This window comes from Anguilla rostrata, chromosome 6 (genome assembly GCF_018555375.3).
Source record: "Anguilla rostrata isolate EN2019 chromosome 6, ASM1855537v3, whole genome shotgun sequence".
Taxonomy (NCBI): domain Eukaryota; kingdom Metazoa; phylum Chordata; class Actinopteri; order Anguilliformes; family Anguillidae; genus Anguilla; species Anguilla rostrata.
This window is the reverse complement of record NC_057938.1, coordinates 764,255-782,904: the sequence shown is the minus strand read 5'-3', so window position 1 is coordinate 782,904 and position 18,650 is coordinate 764,255. Positions and strand designations below refer to the sequence as shown.

Below are 18,650 nucleotides of genomic sequence, written 5' to 3'. Positions count from 1 at the left end.
CCACACACGGGTCACACACTCACCCCGCCTGGTCCAGCTCGGTCAGAAACACCACGTCTCTCTCTGACCACACAGGGGTCACACACTCACCCCGCCTGGTCCAGCTCGGTCAGAAACACCACGTCTCTCTCTGACCACACACGGGTCACACACTCACCCCACCTGGTCCAGCTCGGTCAGAAACATTCAGGCCTTCAGCATCCGCTCGTCTTCACTTACACACATTTTCCCATCCAGGTTATTGGCCTCAGAGGTACAATGGCTGTGCCCCACCTGCGAATAAAACCTGCAACCTCTCAGTTTGAGCCCTGGTTACCTAACCATTTGACCCCAGTGCCACCCTTTTAACCTGCGTCCTTAGCAGCACCATGGTTTCGTCTATAAATCTCCAAGTTACAGTGCTGCTGGTCATTAATATGTAGTTGTACTAATATTTTACTTCAGGGTATTTGATGGAGCACGCTGCCAGAATGAAGAATAGTGACAGCTGATTGGACAGATACACTGCCTGTCAGTGAATAGTGGCAGCTGATTGGACAGCCACACTGCCTGTCAGTGAATAGTGACAGCCGATTGGACAGGACTGGCCCGTGATGCTGCACCCTCCTCTGCTCCTCTGCGGAAAATATGACTTTTATAATAAAACCAAGTAAATAAGACTTTTTTTCTCTCTCCCTCCTCTCTCTCTCCATCTCTCTTTCTGTCTCCCTCCCTCTGTCTGTCTCTCTCTCTACCCCCCCCCCACTCTTGCTTTTTTTAAAAGAAAACCGATCAGCCCAAATTTGGAGATGGTCTGAGAGCAGAAGGGCTCCAGTGGGGTGTTCAGATGGGGGGGGGGGGGGGGGGGCTGAGGAGGGGGTGTTCGGGAGGTGGAGGAAGGGGAGGGGGGTCACCAGGGAGTACAGCCATCTCCAAAACCTCCCGTAAGTTTTAACGGGGGGCTCAGTCGTCAAGCGTAGCCACTGAGTCTGCACCTACTTTGTGCTCTCTCTCTCTTTCTCTCCCGCTCTCTGTGCTCTCTCTCTCTCTTTCTCTCCCGCTCTCTGTCTCTCTCTCGCTTTCTCTCTCCTGCTCTCACTCTCTATCTCTCCCGCTCTCCCTCTCTCTCTCTCCCTCTCTCTCTCTCTCTCTCTCCCTCTCTCCCTCTATATCTGTTCCCCTTCTCTGCCTCCTCTGTTTTAGGCAGTACAGACGCTGCTGCTGCTGCTGTCTTTGCCTCCCCCCTGTTGCTGGGCCGTCCCATACAGAGCCGCGTTCGCTCCGAGCATCACCACCCCCGCTTTCTGTTTCTCCCCTCGCGGTAAGACCCCCCCCCACCACCAGCCGCCAACATGGAGGCCATCAAGAAGAAGATGCAGATGCTGAAGCTGGACAAGGAGAACGCCATCGACCGCGCCGAGCAAGCCGAGTCCGACAAGAAGGCTGCCGAGGACAAGGGCAGGCAGGTGAGCCCCCGCCGGGGTCAGGGGTTATCGCCACGGAGACCGGGAGTTCAGCGGGTAGACGATACCCCCCGTCTCAGGAGCAGACCTGGGCCTGCAGTTTTTTTTTTTTTTGTTCTTTTTTTAAAAAGTGAGTATGTAAGCAAGCGCAGACCACGCAGTCCAAATCAGAACGATGAGAAGTCAGAGTGGATCTGCGTCAGATTCCAAATCTGACGGGCTGACTCTGAGACACCCCTCAGCTGTCAGCTGATGTTTTTAAACTCGGTGGTTCTCACCGAACAAACTTTTTCCTGCGATTGTTTAAAGCCGTTCCATCGACTGGAGGCCATCATTCTCATTTTAACCCTTACGGTGCGAGATCACAAATTTGCAATCAGAATGTTCTTAACTGAACATTCTGATGCCGATATAACGATCAGGAAGCTTCTCATTAGTTAATGATATTCGTTAATGATAAAGGTGACTTGGTTTGGCTGAGTCCGTGCCTATATAACGGCTCTGTCTGGCCTCCTGCTGCCTAGCTTCGGTTTAGCCGAAGCTATCAAATGCCTTTTTAACACCAGCGAGAGGGACTTCACAAAAGAGAAATATTTGTGTGGGTCGGGCAGCTTGGCTCTTCTCCTCCAGGAACGGGAGTCCTGCTCGTTTTTCCGTGATTGAGAACGGGAAGCCTGCTCGTTTTTCCGTGATTGAGAACGGGAAGTCTGCTCGTTTTTCCGTGATTGAGAACGGGAAGTCTGCTCGTTTTTCCGTGATTGAGAACGGGAAGTCTGCTCGTTTTTCCGTGATTGAGAACGGGAAGTCTGCTCGTTTTTCCGTGATTGAGAACGGGAAGTCTGCTCGTTTTTCCGTGATTGAGAACGGGAAGCCTGCTCGTTTTTCCGTGGTAACTCAGACATTCTCCAGTCTGACCCACAAGCCCAGTTCTCCCACCTCAGAGCGGTGGGGTTGATGGGTTCCTGTGTGTGGGACAGGTGCACACTCTCTCGCAGTTTTGGGTTCGGTTCAGGCCACCCGGTAAGGACAGGGCCCGTGGAGAGGGAGAGGTGGGGGGGGGAACCTTCTGTCTCGGACTGGGGGGTGAGCTGAGGAAAGTGTGTAACATGATGTGTCAACCCCCCCCCCCCCCCCCCAGAGTCCACCTCCACAGGGGGAGGGAGAGACTCAAGTAGCCCAGCTCCAGTTCTGGAAAGTTCTGGAATGAGAGCCGTGGCAGTGTTAGCCCCGCGGCGCGCAGCGGCTCCTGGCAGTGTTAGCCCCGCGGCGTTGATGTTTATTCCTGTCAGCTCCTCTGAGACCTGACCAGGCATCCCACAGTATCCTCTCCTCTTCCTCACAACTCTCCCTCTCTTTCACACCCCATCCCTCTCTCTCTCCCTCCCTCTCTTTCACACCCCATCCCTCTCTCTCTCCCTCCCTGTCTTTCACACCCCATCGCTCTCTCCCCATCTGTCTCTCTCTTTCCCCATGTCTCCCTCTCTTTCACACCCCATCTCTCTCTCTGTCTCTTCCTGACCTTCACATCCCATCTCTCTCTCTCTCCCCATCTCTTTCCCTGCTCCCTGTCCCTCTCTCTCCTCATCTCTCCCCCTCTTTCATACCCCATCTATCTCTCTCTCTCCGTCTCATTCATACCCCATCTCTCTCTCTCTCTCCCTCTCTCCCCCCTCCCCCTCTCCGTGGGAGAGTGTTGTGCTCTCTCCCTCCCTCTCTAACTCTGCACGCGTTCTTCGTCCAGAGAGGAGCCAAGATGGCCTCCGTTTGGCTCTGTGTTCCCGAGTTTCCTGTTTCTCTAACTCCGTTAATCCCCCCGTTTCTCCCGCCCCCTCTCCCAGCTGGAGGAAGAGCTCGCCGGGCTGCAGAAGAAGCTGAAGGGCACTGAGGATGAACTGGACAAGTACTCTGAGAGCCTGAAAGATGCCCAGGAGAGACTGGAGCTCTCTGAGAAGGCGGCCACAGACGTGAGTACCAAAGCCTGGGACTCGCCTGAGCCACAGTCCTGGAGACAGGGACTCGCGGCTGGGCACAAAGCCAGGACCCCCCCCCCCACCTCCCAATTCCCCAGCCCCTATTCACACAACCTCCTGCCCATTCAGTGTCTGATCCAGGGGTGTCCAGTCATATACAAAAACGGCTGGTGTGGGTGCAGATTTTTGTTTTAACCCAGCACTACAACAACTGATTCTACTTACCAAGGTCCTTATTGAAGACCGTGATTAGTTAATTAGGTGAATCAGGTGTCCTTGTGATGTTAAAATAAATGCTGTTGTTAAATGTATTGTCATACATAAGTGGCATAGCAAAATTGAGATTGATTGAGATTTGAGTGCCACTCCCATTGTGACATCATCTTGTGGTCACCCTTGACTACCCACTGTGACATCACTTTATGGTCTGCCTTGACTGCCTGTTGTGACATCGTGTGACATAGAAGACAGGAGGAGTAGCCACTTCGTCCAAAGTGACCTACATGGCCCCCACAGGCGGAAGGAAATGTGGCTATGTGCTGAGAGTTCTGACCTTTGACCTGTGACTTCGCAGGCGGAGGGAGACGTGGCTGTGTGCTGAGTGTTCTGACCTTTGACCTGTGACCCCGCAGGCGGAGGGAGACGTGGCTGTGTGCTGAGAGTTCTGACCTTTGACCTGTGACCCCGCAGGCGGAGGGAGACGTGGCTGTGTGCTGAGAGTTCTGACCTTTGACCTGTGACTCCGCAGGCGGAGGGAGACGTGGCTGTGTGCTGAGAGTTCTGACCTTTGACCTGTGACTCCGCAGGCGGAGGGAGACGTGGCTGTGTGCTGAGTGTTCTGACCTTTGACCTGTGACCCCGCAGGCGGAGGGAGACGTGGCTGTGTGCTGAGTGTTCTGACCTTTGACCTGTGACCCCGCAGGCGGAGGGAGATGTGGCGGGTCTGAACCGCCGGATCCAGCTGGTGGAGGAGGAGCTGGACCGGGCCCAGGAGAGACTGGCCACCGCCCTGCAGAAACTGGAGGAGGCGGAGAAAGCTGCTGATGAGAGCGAGAGGTGGGACTGAGGGTGTGTGTGTGTGTGTGAGTGTGTGTGTGTGACTACTGTGTGTGTGTGTGAGTGTGTGTCTGTGTGTGTGTGTGTGTGACTACTGTATGTGTGTGTGTGACTATTGTATGTGTGTGTGTGACTATTGTGTGTGTGTATGTGTGTGTGTGTGTATGTACCTATTGTGTGTGTGTACGTGTGTGTGTGTGTGTGTGTGTGTGTGACTACTGTGTGTGTGTATGTGTGTGTACCTACTGTGTGTGTGTATGTGTGTGTGTGTGTATGTACCTATTGTGTGTGTGTACGTGTGTGTGTGTGTGTGCGTGTGTGTACCTACTGTGTGTGTGTATGGGTGTGTCTGTGTGTGTGTGTGACTACTGTGTGTGTGTATGTGTGTGTGTGTGTGTGTGCCTTTGCAGAGGGATGAAGGTGATTGAGAACAGGGCGATGAAGGATGAGGAGAAGATGGAGATCCAGGAGTTGCAGCTGAAGGAAGCCAAACACATTGCTGAGGAGGCGGACCGCAAGTACGAGGAGGTGAGCCTGGACTCCGCCCACAGCACAGACACACCTCCCTTGCAGACACGCCTTATGGGCTGATCACATGATCTCCAAATGTAACCGAAGACTGTTCTCAGAAGTATTTGGAGTTGGTAAAATGTGATACACGGGTATGAAAGTCACACCCGGTGTTTAATGCGATGCCCACGGAAAGCTGTGCTCAGCCGCTGTGTCCTGCGCTGTTCCTCCCCGCTGGTGCGCACTGCAGGTGGCGCGTAAGCTGGTGATCCTGGAGGGAGAGCTGGAGAGGGCTGAGGAGAGAGCAGAGATCTCAGAACTGTGAGTGGATAACATGCCCCTGGACGGTAATCACCACCAACCCCCCCCCCCCCCGCTTTTATCACAGGGAGGGCCCATATTACATTTGCTCACAGTATTGTTACCATAGTACAAGGGATCATGGGAAATTTAGCACCCAGCCTGCACACAGATTCTGGTAAGGTTGCAGTACCACAGCTGGCCAGTTGGGGGCATAGGCTGGAATTCTCATCTCTCCCTGCTCTTCTTCCACAGGAAGTGCAGTGACCTGGAGGAGGAGCTGAAAAACGTCACCAACAACCTCAAGTCCCTAGAAGCCCAGTCAGAGAAGGTAAGGCTCCGCCCTCATGGTGTCCTGTCCAATCAGTGCACATGTCCCCACCCTCATGGTGTCCTGTCCAATCAGTGTTCCAGCCTTTGTGTTTCCCTGCCCATGTGCAGCATATCTGGGAAAGGTGAAACTGGGCACTTCTCACTGGGTTATTGTAATGGTAACCGAATACAGTAACTAGGGCTGCATTAGACACCTGACCACAGTGTTCCTGATTTGAGCTGCTCCTGCTCCTGCTCGTGCAGTGTGCGCTCACTCTCACTGGCCTGTCCGCAGGAAGCTCATCTTTACTCTCTGCTGTTCTTCCTGGTTTGAGCTGCTCCTGCTCCTGCTCCTGTACTGTGTGCTCACTCTCTGTTGCCTGTCTCATCTTTACTCTCTGCTGTCCTCTGATCTCTGCAGTACTCCGAAAAAGAAGACAAGTATGAGGAGGAGATCAAGGTGCTCAGTGACAAGCTGAAAGAGGTGAGCTGTGTAACTGATCTCAGTACAGTGGGATATCCAGGTCCCCAGTGACAGGTTTATAGAGGCGAGCTGGTGTAACTGACCTCAGTACAGCAGTTGTGAGCACGCTAATGCACCCAGTCCGATGCAGCATCTGTTTTAACTGTCTTCTTTCTTTCTCACTTCACTCTCTCTCTCCCTTTCTCTCTCCATTCCTCTCCCATGTCCTCTCTTTCTGTCGCCCCCCCCAGGCTGAGACTCGTGCTGAATTTGCAGAGAGGTCAGCCAGCTTTGGACAGACCATTGAGACCTGGAGTAGTGGAGCCTGTTCTCTGGCCTGCCGCAGCAGCCTGTGTTTATCAGGAGCCTGTGTCTCTGAGGAGCCTGTGTCTCTGAGCAGCCTGTGTTTATCAGGAGCCTGTGTCTCTGAGCAGCCTGTGTTAATCGGTAGCCTGTGTTCCCTGCACTGGTTCTCCTGAGCTGTTGAATGTATCCCTGGCCAGTGCACAGGACAGCAGTTCATCCCATTTAAAATCCCAGGAGGGAGTTCCAGAGGAGATGAAAGTCTTTTTCCTTCCTCTTACTGACCTGTGCTTTTCTTTTCTTTTCCCCTCTCTTTTCTGTCCCCTCCTCTCTTTTCTCCTCCACTGCCTCTCTCTCTACCTCTGCACCCTTCCTGTCCCTCTGCCTGCCCCACCTGCTGACCTTTGACCTCCAGATGAACTGTATGCTCAGAAGCTGAAATACAAGGGCATCAGCGAGGAGCTGGACCACGCCCTCAATGACATGACATCTTTGTAGATGACCTTTCACCTGTCACCCCTGACCCCTGGTCAGAAGGGCCGCCCCTCTACTGCCAGGCATCCTGAAAATGGCTGAACCCCCCCCCCCCTCCCCTAATGTGCCATGTGCCCCCCCATTCCCTCTACACCCCTGCTCATGCCCCCTTACATACCCTTTTGCTGCCTCACAATCCTGTGGGAATTTCTCTGAAAACCAAGCTTCAATAAAGTCCTGTGCAAAAATCTCTTCCCTTCTCATTCCTCAGTGCAAATGTTTCATATTTTCGGAGTTTTCTCTTTTTTAAAATGTGCTCTCATAACTCGGGCCGTGCTCCAGTGAGCTCGTCTGTGCCGTTGCTGGTGTGGGGCTGGTTCGCCTCCCGCTCGAGATCACGTTCAGAACGCAGAGCGCCGATGTGTTTCCCATGATGCCCCAGCGGACGAAGTTGAGACCCCGCTTCGCAAGTCGCCGAAGGGGGGCGCTGCGTAAGACTGCATCTCGGTGACAACATTCACACTCACTGGGACGCGTGTAAAAGACTCCTCTGTTTCAGTGCAGACAGTCGGGGTGTTGAGTTGATGGTCTGGTGGTTGATGTGAGGCGTGGGTGTTAGGAGGTCAGGTTGGTGTTGATGGGATGTGGTCATGGTTGTGTTAATTGGAGGTCTGTTGGGTGTTGGTGGAGTGGTCATGTTGGTGTTGAGTGTGATGTGGGTCATGGTTGTGTAAGTGGATGTGGGTCATGTTGGGTGTAGGTGGATGTGGGTCTGATGATGAGGTGGATGGGGTCATGGTTGGGTGTTGAGTGTGGATGTGGGTCATGGTTGGGTGTTGAGTGTGGATGTGGGTCATGGTTGGGTGTTGAGTGTGGATGTGGGTCATGGTTGGGTGTTGAGTGTGGATGTGGGTCATGGTGGTGTTGGGGGATGTGGTTGATGTGTTGTGGATGTGGTCATGATGTGTTGAGTTGGATGTGGTTGTTGGGTGTAGTGGATGTGGGTCAGGTTGGTGTTAGTGATGTGATCATGTGGTTGAGTGGATGTGGTCATGATTGGGTGTTTAGGTGATGGGTATGTTGGGTTGAGTGGGATGGTCATGGTGGGTTGAGTGGATGTGGTCATGGTTTAATTCGTGAATATTAAAATTTTGTTTTTTGTTAGACAGAAAAATGAATCTTATGCTAAGGAGGAGAACCTGGGAATGCACGAGGTGTTGGACCAAACTCTGCAGGAGCTGAACAGCTTATAAGCGATTAGAGAGGAGGAAGACGAGGAGGAGAGGAAGAAAGCAGTGACATTCCAAGATTTCCACAAGCCAGTATAAAGAGGTTGTTTTTTCATTCTTTACACATTTTTTTCTGTTCATTTCAAATCTGGCAGACGATTCACTTGCTCACTCACTGACGTTTAGCAGTCTGGGGATTCTCCACCAGGGGAAGCCATTATCACTCATGGTGCTTTGCAGCAGTGACACTGTGTGTCTTTGTTAAGCAACGTTTTCAATCTAGAGGATCGATGGAGAAAGTGTATTTTGGTTCTACCAGCAGAGGGCACTACGTACTCCTGTATAATTTGCTTGTCTAAGGTTCACGTTCTGGATGACTTTAGTATACTACATTGTAATTACTGACGTAGTTAGTGATACTCCACGCTTTTGACTCAAACGGGTACATCAGAGATGGCACTAAGATATGCAAACCTCACAAAAAGGATGCCTCGCACTCACATAGCTCAGGAGGTAAGAGTGTTTGTCTGGCAGTCGGAGGGTTGCTGGTTTGATCCCCCGCCCTGGGCGTGTCGAAGTGTCCCTGAGCAAGACACCTAACCCCTAATTGCTCCTAGTGAGCTGATTGGTACCTTGCATGGCAGCCTTTCACCATTGGTGTGTGAGTGTGAGTGTGAGTGTGTGTGTGTGAATGGGTGAATGAGAGGCATCAATTGTAAAGCCCTATATAAATGCAGTCCATTTACCAGTGAGCATTCAGGGAAACACTGATCACATTATTTTGGGACAGTCGCTGTGATCCAAGAAAAACATGGCCAAGGAACACGGTCGCTTGAACGTATCGGCGAGGGCGAGATACATATCTTTGTACTGTACATTTTCGAGAATCTTGAAACAATCAACTTCCGGGGGAGGGCTCACAGAACAGTGACGCGTAACTTGGCCAATAAGATTTCGAGTTTTTCCAGCTGGGTGCTGTTGGCAGCGCGCTGCCGGTATCAGGCGGGATTTCCGCAAAATCCAGTAATATGGCGAAGACCTACGACTACCTGTTTAAATTGCTATTAATCGGGGACTCTGGAGTCGGGAAGACGTGTGTGTTGTTCAGGTTTTCAGAAGATGCCTTTAATTCAACATTTATCTCCACGATAGGTATGTGAGTTTTGTTTTTACGCGAGCACAAGATGCAGCAGTAATGATGTTGGGACCCATGGGTCTCGCGACCGTAGAAGTTATTACTGACTAGTCTCGCTCCATCGTCCAAACCCCGCTCAGGGTTGTAAGGAAGTCTTGGCTGGGTTACTAACTGGATAGAATTCAGTGGCGAACATTGCACATTCATCTGGAAGCTTGGTCGTCTACTTTCCTTAATATTCGTCTCCAGCTTCATGTTACTGACAGCCACTTCATCAGTGAGCTAAGTTAGCTGGTCAGTCACCTGACACGGGGTTATAGTTAGCTGATTTTGCTATTTAGCTAGCTAACATGTCACAACTAAGCGGGTTGTAATAAATTTTCATAACTAACTTAGCTGACAGCTCTGAAAACACGACCCCAGGGTCCAGGACATAATACGGATAAGTCGATATTGGCTTGCCAGTTATCAGTAGCCAATACTGCATCGACTTCAGTTACTTCCTGATTTGCTAAGTTAGTATGTGTAGTTACTGAAATGAACAACTACTGTTAGCAGTGGATGTAGCCTAGCTACCCATGCGTTTGTTTCTTCCGGATTTTCTTATTTTAATCTGAAAATTTGCGAACTGATTGTTGACTTGAAATACATTTCAAACACTGAACGCATAGTAAACAACTTGGGGTATTTAACTAGATAACGTAAACTAAGTGATTTAGCTATGTTTCAGTTGAAGTTAGCGACCCTACCGTTTCATTTTACCGCTTGGTTCGGTTGTGTCAGGTTCGAGTAGGACGTCATGTTTATATATCGTTACGTCACACAGCTTTTCGACTGTTTGACTGTACAGATGGCTACCCGGTCAAACCGTAGGGCCTGATAATAAGGCATGCCGCTATCAACAGAGATTGTATTAATATTTGGCGCAGAACTTTCATTTTATGGTTCCAAACGTACTCCAGGACCGACACCGAGCATGCATCGTGGCGTTATGCAAACAGTGCAGCCAAGACTGACGGAGGTGCTGTCATGTCAAGTCATGTTTGCATCCGTGTGCGAAGCCGTTCCTGCACTTTAGACCGTTCTCTGATAAACGGTGCAGATATCGCAAACCCCACGAAGGTACGAGATGCAAGAATGAGCCAGTTAGTCACACAGCACAGTGCTCCTCATTTCCTGTTCACGCAGATAAACCACCACGCTACCTGACCAACTACGAAAGCGAGTGGTTTTCTTTTCCTTTTTTGCAGCGAGAGTCATTTCTGTTGCCGCGGTATCAGAAGCAGTTTATCGTCATCGTTCTGGTTTCTGTTCTCTCTTAGGCATTGACTTTAAGATTAGAACCATAGAACTCGATGGAAAGAAGATTAAGCTCCAGATATGGTGAGTGACACCGTACAAAGCTCCTCATATTGTTCTGCCATTATACTTTGACTTTTTGGTGTTTTTAAAAACGATTTCGACCTAGAATTCAACTCAGTATTGTATGTTTACTTAACAGACGTTCTTATCCAGAATGGCATACATGTGATTTAATTACATAGGGCCTATTTACATGTTGGATTTACATGTTTGGCATTCAGCAAGCTTAGCCACAGCCACTCGCACCGATTGCATTCTTTTCATGCAATTTATGCAGCTGGAAGTTTGCAGAAGCATTCCGCTGAAGCACTGTTGCTAAAGGGTAGTGTGGCAGCTCAGTAGCACCGTTGCTAAGGGGTCCGTGGCAGCTCAGTAGCACCGTTGCTAAACCATGCGCGGTTTCATGCGTTTCAGGGACACGGCGGGCCAGGAGCGGTTCAGAACGATCACAACAGCCTATTACAGGGGAGCCATGGTGAGGCCCCGCCCCCTGACTGCTCCCTCACAGATTCTTTATGTTCACCAGATGTTCACATCCTTTTTCTCCCTGTCCTTCAGCATCAGTTTCTCTGTCTCTCGCTCTCCCTCCCTCCTTCTTGTCCCTACCCCTCTCTCTGTCTCCCTCTTGGTCTCTTGCTCTGTCTCTCGTTCTCTTTCTCTCTCTCTCTCTCTCTCTGAATCTCATATTTCTCTCTTTGTCTCCCCCACAGGGCATCATGCTGGTTTATGACATCACCAATGAGAAGTCATTCGACAACATAAAGAACTGGATACGGAACATAGAGGAGGTGTGCGTTAGCCCTTAGCCTCCCTGTGTTAGGGCCGCTGCCCTTAGCCTCTATGTGTTAGGGCCGCTGCCCTTAGCCTCCCTGTGTTAGGGCCGCTGCCCTTAGCCTCCCTGTGTTAGGGCCGCTGCCCTTAGCCTCTCTGTGTTAGGGCCGCTGCCCTTAGCCTCCCTGTGTTAGGGCTGCTGTTGTGCGTTAGCGCTTAGCGTTATCAGTAATGGGTTTTGAGTTTATTTTGCTCTCTCGCTGCAGCATGCTTCTGCTGATGTGGAGAAGATGATTCTGGGGAACAAGTGTGACGTCAACGACAAGCGGCAGGTTTCCAAAGACCAGGGGGAGAAGGTGAATCCCGCCAAATATGCCTGTTTACTCGGGTCCAGGACTGGCCCTCTTACAGACACAACACTGACAGCCAGGACAGACCCTCTTACAGACACAACACTGAGCAGGACAGGCCCTCTTACAGACACAACACTGACAGCCAGGACAGACCCTCTTACAGACACAACACTGACAGCCAGGACAGACCCTCTTACAGACACAACACTGACAGCCAGGACAGACCCTCTTACAGACACAACACTGAGCAGGACAGACACAACACTGAGCAGGACAGGCCCTCTTACATACACAACACTGACAGCCAGGACAGACCCTCTTACAGACACAACACTGACAGCCAGGACAGACCCTCCTACAGACACAACACTGACAGCCAGGACAAACCCTCTTACAGACACAACGCTGAGCAGGACAGACCCTCTTACAGACACAACGCTGACAGCCAGGACAGACCCTCTTACAGACACAACGCTGAGCAGGACAGACCCTCTTACAGACACAACGCTGAGCAGGACAGACCCTCTTACAGACACAACGCTGAGCAGGACAGACCCTCTTACAGACACAACACTGACTGACACAACCACTCATAGACCCTGGAGCTGTTTGGAATGTGGACGTATGCTCCCAGCTGTAGATGAGCATTAATATGACGCAGACACAACAGAGGAGGAAAAAAAGCTGTTTTTACCAGCATGTAGAAAAGAGTCTTTCAGCTGAGGGCAACACTCAAGAGTTTAAGGGCTGTGTGTGTGTGCGCGTTCTCTGAATTTTCTGCAGGATGCTGAAAAATTACCTACATGCTCACTTTCTCACACACACACACACACACACAGGCACACACACACTCTTGCTCTCTCACACACACTTACATACACACACACTCCTGCTCTCACACACACGCACACACACACACTCATTCTCTCACACACACTTACACACATACACAGGCAGAAATAAAGGGGAGTCTGTTGTCATGGTTTCAGCTGGCGTTGGAGTACGGAATCAAGTTCATGGAGACGAGTGCCAAGGCCAACATCAACGTTGAAAATGTGAGTGGAACCCTTCTGTTTCCTGGTCGTTCCGCCCATCGCTCTGTTTCCGGGTCGTTCCGCGCATCGCTCTGTTTCCGGGTCGTTCCGCCCATCGCTCTGTTTCCGGGTCGTTCCGCGCATCGCTCTGTTTCCGGGTCGTTCCGCGCATCGCTCTGTTTCCGGGTCGTTCCGCGCATCGCTCTGTTTCCGGGTCGTTCCGCGCATCGCTCTGTTTCCGGGTCGTTCCGCGCATCGCTCTGTTTCCGGGTCGTTCCGCGCATCGCTCTGTTTCCGGGTCGTTCCGCGCATCGCTCTGTTTCCGGGTCGTTCCGCGCATCGCTCTGTTTCCGGGTCGTTCCGACGCATCGCTCTGTTTCCGGTCGTTCCGCGCATCGCTCTGTTTCCGGGTCGTTCCGCATCGCTCTGTTTCCGGGTCGTTCCGCGCATCGCTCTGTTTCCGGGTCGTTCCGCGCATCGCTCTGTTTCCGGGTCGTTCCGCGCATCGCTCTGTTTCCGGGTCGTTCCGCGCATCGCTCTGTTTCTGGGTCGTTCCGCGCATCGCTCTGTTTCTGGGTCGTTCCGCGCATCGCTCTGTTTCCGGGTCGTTCCGCGCATTGCTCTGTTTCCGGTCGTTCCGCACGCTCTGTTTCCGGTGTCTCCCCTGCTCTGTTTCGGTTCGTCTCCGCCGGACTCAGCTGTCAGCGGTCGTTGCACTCGCTCTGTTTCCGGTTCGTTCCGGAAATCGCTCTGTTTCGGGTCGTCCGCACCTCTGTTTCGGTCGTTGCCCGCTTGCCTTGTTTCAGAGGCGCGCCCCCAGGATCGCTCTGTTTCATGGGCGTTCCACAGACGCTCTGTTTCCGGTGTCCTCCGGCCGAGCTCTGTTCCGGGTCGTCCTAGCGCATGCTTTTCTTCTAGGAGTCGTTCCCGCATCGCTCTGTTTCTGTCGTCTCGCCATCGCTCTTTTCCGGTCGTCTCCGCCATCGCTCTGTTTCCGGGTCGTTCCGCGCATTGCTCTGTTTCCGGGTCGTTCCGCACATCTTTTCTTCCTAAAGTCCTCCTCTCTGTGCTCTTCCTCAGGCCTTTCTCATGCTCGCCAGGGACATCAAAGCAAAAATGGACAAGAAGCTGGTGAGTGATGTCACTTTCCTCGCCCCCCTGTTTATTTACCTTCCTGTTATTGCACTCTCTGAGGAAATGGCTGTGTGCTGCAGGGATGCAGCACCTGATTGTGATGTCATAGTCTCTGACCTCTGACCCTTGACCTTTGGCCTTTGTTCTCAGGAGGGCAGCAGCCCCCAGGGGAGCAGCCAGGGGGTGAAGATCATGGAGCAGCCCAAAAAGAGCAGCTTCTTCCGCTGTGTCCTCCTATGAGGACCGAAGCCTTACTGTCGGCCCCGCCCTGTGGAGCCGCCCCTAGGCTGGACACAACTGGACTGTGCTTGCTCAGAGCGTTCTCCCTCTCTCTCTCTCTCTCTCTCTCTCTCTCTCTCTCTCTTCCTCTCTCCCCCTCTGTCTCTCTCCCTCTCTCTCTCCCTCTCTCCCCCTCTCTCTCTTCCTCTCTATGCTCGGTCAGGACTGTCCCGCTGTACTCCCAGAATGCTTTCCTGTGAATTCCTGCAGTTGCCCCTGGGTTGCTCTGCTCCACGCACATTTTTATTTCCACTTTTTTTTTATACACCTGAGCTTTTCCCAAAATGCACTGCAATAAAATGTTTACTCAGAGAACGTGCAAGCTTTGACTCTGAGAAACATCAGGGAAAGTCAGAATGGAGGACGATGTTTGAGTGAATTCAGCAGGGGATGAGGTGACAGCCAGCCTTCGGTCGGGTAGGTTGCCCCCCCCCCCAGGTCAGGTGCAAACTCATCTGAGTGAACAGTGCCTCACACTGTTGAGTGTCAGTTAGAAAGTCAGTACATTTGTCACGCATCAGAGTTTTGTGTCCTTGTAAACTTGCCCTGGCCTCCTGTTTGTTGTGGCCCCTGTGTGTCATTGGCCCCTGACACACACCTGTCTGACTCCTGTACCTTTTCATTTAAAAAATATTTTTAAATCTTTTTTTAAGTTTGTCCCTGATGTCTGTTAATAGGATTTTCAGGTTTGGGAACACTGATTACTTGAACGCTCCCTTTAAACTTAATTTTCAAACTTTATTCAAATCTGTTTTTTATAATTATTATTTTTAAATTACATTCCTTGACAATCAGCCTCAGTTTATCCCTGCAGCAGTGCTTGATGGTACCCTGCAGCAGTGCTTGATGGTACCCTGCAGCAGTGCTTGATGGTACCCTGCAGCAATGCTTGATGGTACCCCTGCAGCAGTGCTTGATGGTACCCCTGCAGCAGTGCTTGATGGTACCCTGCAGCGGTGCTTGATGGTACCCTGCAGCGGTGCTTGATGGTACCCTGCAGCGGTGCTTGATGGAACCCTGCAGCAGTGCTTGATGGTACCCCTGCAGCGGTGCTTGATGGTACCCTGCAGCAGTGCTTGATGGTACCCTGCAGCAGTGCTTGATGGTAACCCTGCAGCAGTGCTTAGCATCACCTGCATCTTGCCAGCAGAGCCACTCCTCAGCTGCAGCTTTGCTGGTGTCCAGCTGTTACATGATCTTCCAGCATTGTGTGGCTTCATGTTATTTTTTGTACACACCGGTATTTGTATTCCTGAACCTGAGTGTCAAACGCACAAAGTGAGGCTGTACATTCCAGCCTCCGGAACTACGTTTGATTCCGGAGCGTCCTGTGATTCCGGAGCGTTGTGTGTTTCTGGAGCGTTCTGTGATTCTGGAGCATCCTCTGATTTTTGGAGTGTTGTGTGATTCTGGAGCGTTGTATGATTCCGAAGCATCCTCTGATTCCGGAGTGTCGTGTGATTCCGGAGTGTTGTATGATTCTGGAGCGCTGTGTGATTCCGGAGCGTTCTGTGATTCCGGAGCGCTGTGTGATTCCGGAATGTCCTGTGATTCCGGAGCGCTGTGTGATTCTGGAATGTCCTGTGATTCCGGAGCGCTGTGTGATTCCGGAATGTCCTGTGATTCCGGAGCGCTGTGTGATTCCGGAGCGTTCTGACTGAGCCTCGGGTCGGTGCAGCTGTTGTTCTGTGAGGCTGTGGTGAGACCTGCGTACAAGCAGAGCTCTGGCATGTTGCACGTTTTATTTAGCAGTGTTCAGTGGGCACGTCCCTCTGTGTGTCCATACAGCTGTGCATACAATATAAAACCTGTGTGATCTGGTCATACCCATAGAGACCCAGTCTGTGCTGTGTGATCTGCTCATGCCCATAGAGACCCAGTCTGTGCTGTGTGATCTGCTCATGCCCTTAGAGACCCAGTCTGTGCTGTGTGATCTGCTCATGCCCAGTCTGTGCTGTGTGATCTGCTCATGCCCATAGAGACCCAGTCTGTGCTGTGTGATCTGCTCATGCCCTTAGAGACCCAGTCTGTGCTGTGTGATCTGGTCATGCCCATAGAGACCCAGTCTGTGCTGTGTGATCTGGTCATGCCCATAGAGACCCAGTCTGTGCTGTGTGATCTGCTCATGCCCTTAGAGACCCAGTCTGTGCTGTGTGATCTGCTCATGCCCAGTCTGTGCTGTGTGATCTGCTCATACCTATAGAGATCTGGTCATGTTTGCCTGCTTCTTTATGGTTTGTACATGGTCACAGTGAAGATCTGTCTGACCTCTAGCGCTTAGGAACTATGCATCACAATACAGTCAGAGACCTCTACTTAGTGTGTATATGTGCACATGCAGAAGTCATATTTTTAGATTTAGAATGTTTGCTCTGTAATTGTAGGAGTGTGTGGTGTGTAATTGTAGGGGTGTGTGTGTAATTGCAAGCACATGTGGTCTGTAATTGTAGGGGTGTGTGTGGTCTGTAATTGCAGGCACATGTGGTCTGTAATTGTAGGGGTGTGTGTGGTCTGTAATTGCAGGGGCGTGTGGTCTGTAGTAATATGGGTGTGTGGTCTGTAATTGCAGGAGTGTGTGGTCTATAGTAATATGGGTGTGTGGTCTGTAATTGCAGGGATGTGTGGTCTGTAATCATAAGGGTGTGTGGTCTGTAATTGCAGAGGTGTGTGGTCTGTAATCATAAGGGTGTGTGGTCTGTAATTGCAGAGGTGTGTAGTCTGTAATCATAAGGGTGTGTGGTCTGTAATTGCAGGGGTGTGTGGTCTGTAATCATAAGGGTGTGTGGTCTGTAATTGCAGGGGTGTGTAGTCTGTAATCATAAGGGTGTGTGGTCTGTAATTGCAGGGGTGTGTGGTCTGTAATCATAAGGGTGTGTGGTCTGTAATTGCAGGGGTGTGTGGTCTGTAATCATAAGGGTGTGTGGTCTGTAATTGCAGGTAAGATGTTTATTCTGTGCCTGTTATCCATGCTCTGACGACAGGTTCCCATGGCTCCTTTTTTGCTAAGTCTTTGAGTGAATTGGTGTAGCAGCCATTGCAGAGTATTATGTGCATGGAGGGCGTACATACCAGTGTTCAGAGGCACAGAAGTGTTGTTAAAGTATGAACATTTTTCATTTTCATTTTCATTTGATTGATGTGTGCCTGGTTTGCAGTACAGATGGGTAATCAGTTTGAGACATACCTTCCCCAGTTTCTTTGCAAAGCCGAACAGTAACAGCAGCATTCATTCCGATTCATAACTGTTACTTTCAGTTTCACAACTTACTTTCACAAAAATGTGTATATCCCTACAAAAAAAACTTTAAAAAATTTACCAGCATGTTATGGTTTACTGCCAAGAAGGGGGTTTTAAGCAAACTTTATAAGTTGTTGAACTACGAGACATTGTCAGAAGATTAGATGAGACCTTTCACTGTATAAAAGCTGAAGTCTGGGATGGTGGCGTGTGGTTTCCGTGATGCCGGGGGTGCAGAAGTGTTTCGGCGGGCGCACGGCCGAGGGGGAGGGGCTTCTGGCGGGGAGAGAATCGAGCAGACGCCCATGGTTGTGTGTAGAAGGTCCACCTTCGCTGCAGGTGAGAAACCAGGTGAACCTTCTGGAAGGAGTGCTACTGCGGCGGGGCTGAGCGTTTCCATAGCAACAGCTCACCTCTGCACAGGGGCTGATGCGTTTCCATAGCGACAGCTCACCTCTGCACAGGTGCTGATGCGTTTCCATAGCGACAGCTCACCTCTGCACAGGTGCTGATGCGTTTCCATAGCGACAGTGCTCCTCTGCACAGGGGCTAATGTGTCCTCTTATTTTTGTGAACCACCTTTCCTTTTTATTTTGGGGGAGGAGGGAGTAAAATTGCATATCTTTTTGTTGCATGCCTCATCTGTGAATTCATTGTGATTTAATTAATGCTGAGGATGTTTTATTTTATTATTATTCGCAGTTGTAAATAACATTAGCCGAAGGGAAACAAAAGAGATTTACTTTGTACTGGACTTTCTAAGAAAATGTACTGGAAATAAATGGATCTACAGCATTGTAGATGATGTGATATTTGGAGGATTTATTAAAATAAGATTCCTAAAAAGTTGGGCTTGGTTTCACCTTTGTTTCAGGACCACAACTGCAAGACTGGAGCTGGTCAGTTTCCTGCTAAAGCCTTAAACTCAGATAACAACACTGGAAAGGCAGCAGTGCACACATCCCAGAAAGAAATATTATTTTATCAGAACTCCATGGGGCCCTGTATCACAAAACAGGATTGCAGAGTTAGCTGGATAACTGCACTGAGTAAAACCCTGTATCACAGAGCAGGATTACTGAGTTAGCTGGATAACTGCACTGAGTAAAACCCTGTATCACAGAGCAGGATTACTGAGTTAGCTGGATAACTGCACTGAGTAAAGACCTGTATCACAGAGCAGGATTACTGAGTTAGCTGGATAACTGCACTGAGTAAAACCCTGTATCACAAAGCAGGATTACTGAGTTAGCTGGATAACTGCCCTGTATCACAAAGCAGGATT

The 18,650-nt window shown here is 50.7% G+C and overlaps 2 protein-coding genes across 3 annotated transcripts; both read left to right on the top strand.

Annotated features, from left to right (window-relative positions):
- The first annotated feature begins 929 nt into the window (after window positions 1-929).
- Window positions 930-7,273, top strand: LOC135257837 (tropomyosin alpha-1 chain-like). The gene is made up of 9 exons (XM_064341002.1): window positions 930-1,445; window positions 3,281-3,406; window positions 4,335-4,468; window positions 4,879-4,996; window positions 5,229-5,299; window positions 5,534-5,609; window positions 6,012-6,074; window positions 6,305-6,371; window positions 6,772-7,273. The coding sequence occupies exons 1-9, from the start codon at window positions 1,332-1,334 to the stop codon at window positions 6,852-6,854; spliced, it is 852 nt and encodes a 283-aa protein (XP_064197072.1). The 5' UTR covers window positions 930-1,331; the 3' UTR covers window positions 6,855-7,273.
- Window positions 7,274-9,040: 1,767 nt separating this feature from the next.
- Window positions 9,041-18,211, top strand: LOC135257828 (ras-related protein Rab-8A-like). Of its 2 annotated transcripts, XR_010330780.1 has the most exons (9): window positions 9,041-9,211; window positions 10,517-10,577; window positions 10,971-11,031; window positions 11,267-11,344; window positions 11,594-11,683; window positions 12,670-12,735; window positions 13,795-13,845; window positions 13,999-16,530; window positions 16,578-18,211. XR_010330780.1 is itself a non-coding variant. In XM_064340988.1 (8 exons), the coding sequence occupies exons 1-8, from the start codon at window positions 9,088-9,090 to the stop codon at window positions 14,086-14,088; spliced, it is 621 nt and encodes a 206-aa protein (XP_064197058.1). In that variant the 5' UTR covers window positions 9,041-9,087; the 3' UTR covers window positions 14,089-18,211. The 2 variants fall into 2 exon arrangements, 1 of the variants encoding a protein (XP_064197058.1); XM_064340988.1 differs by having other exon boundaries at window positions 13,999-18,211.
- Window positions 18,212-18,650: the final 439 nt, after the last annotated feature.

Excerpts from the sequence above, each read along its gene's own strand:
- LOC135257837 (XM_064341002.1), top strand. The coding sequence starts at position 1,332 with ATGGAGGCCATCAAGAAGAAGATGCAGATGCTGAAGCTGGACAAGGAG. Across the intron at positions 1,446-3,280 it reads CCGAGGACAAGGGCAGGCAG|CTGGAGGAAGAGCTCGCCGG; the intron begins GTGAGCCCCCGC and ends CCCCTCTCCCAG. Across the intron at positions 5,610-6,011 it reads TAGAAGCCCAGTCAGAGAAG|TACTCCGAAAAAGAAGACAA; the intron begins GTAAGGCTCCGC and ends TGATCTCTGCAG.
- LOC135257828 (XM_064340988.1), top strand. The coding sequence starts at position 9,088 with ATGGCGAAGACCTACGACTACCTGTTTAAATTGCTATTAATCGGGGAC. Across the intron at positions 11,684-12,669 it reads CCAAAGACCAGGGGGAGAAG|CTGGCGTTGGAGTACGGAAT; the intron begins GTGAATCCCGCC and ends TCATGGTTTCAG. Across the intron at positions 12,736-13,794 it reads CCAACATCAACGTTGAAAAT|GCCTTTCTCATGCTCGCCAG; the intron begins GTGAGTGGAACC and ends GCTCTTCCTCAG.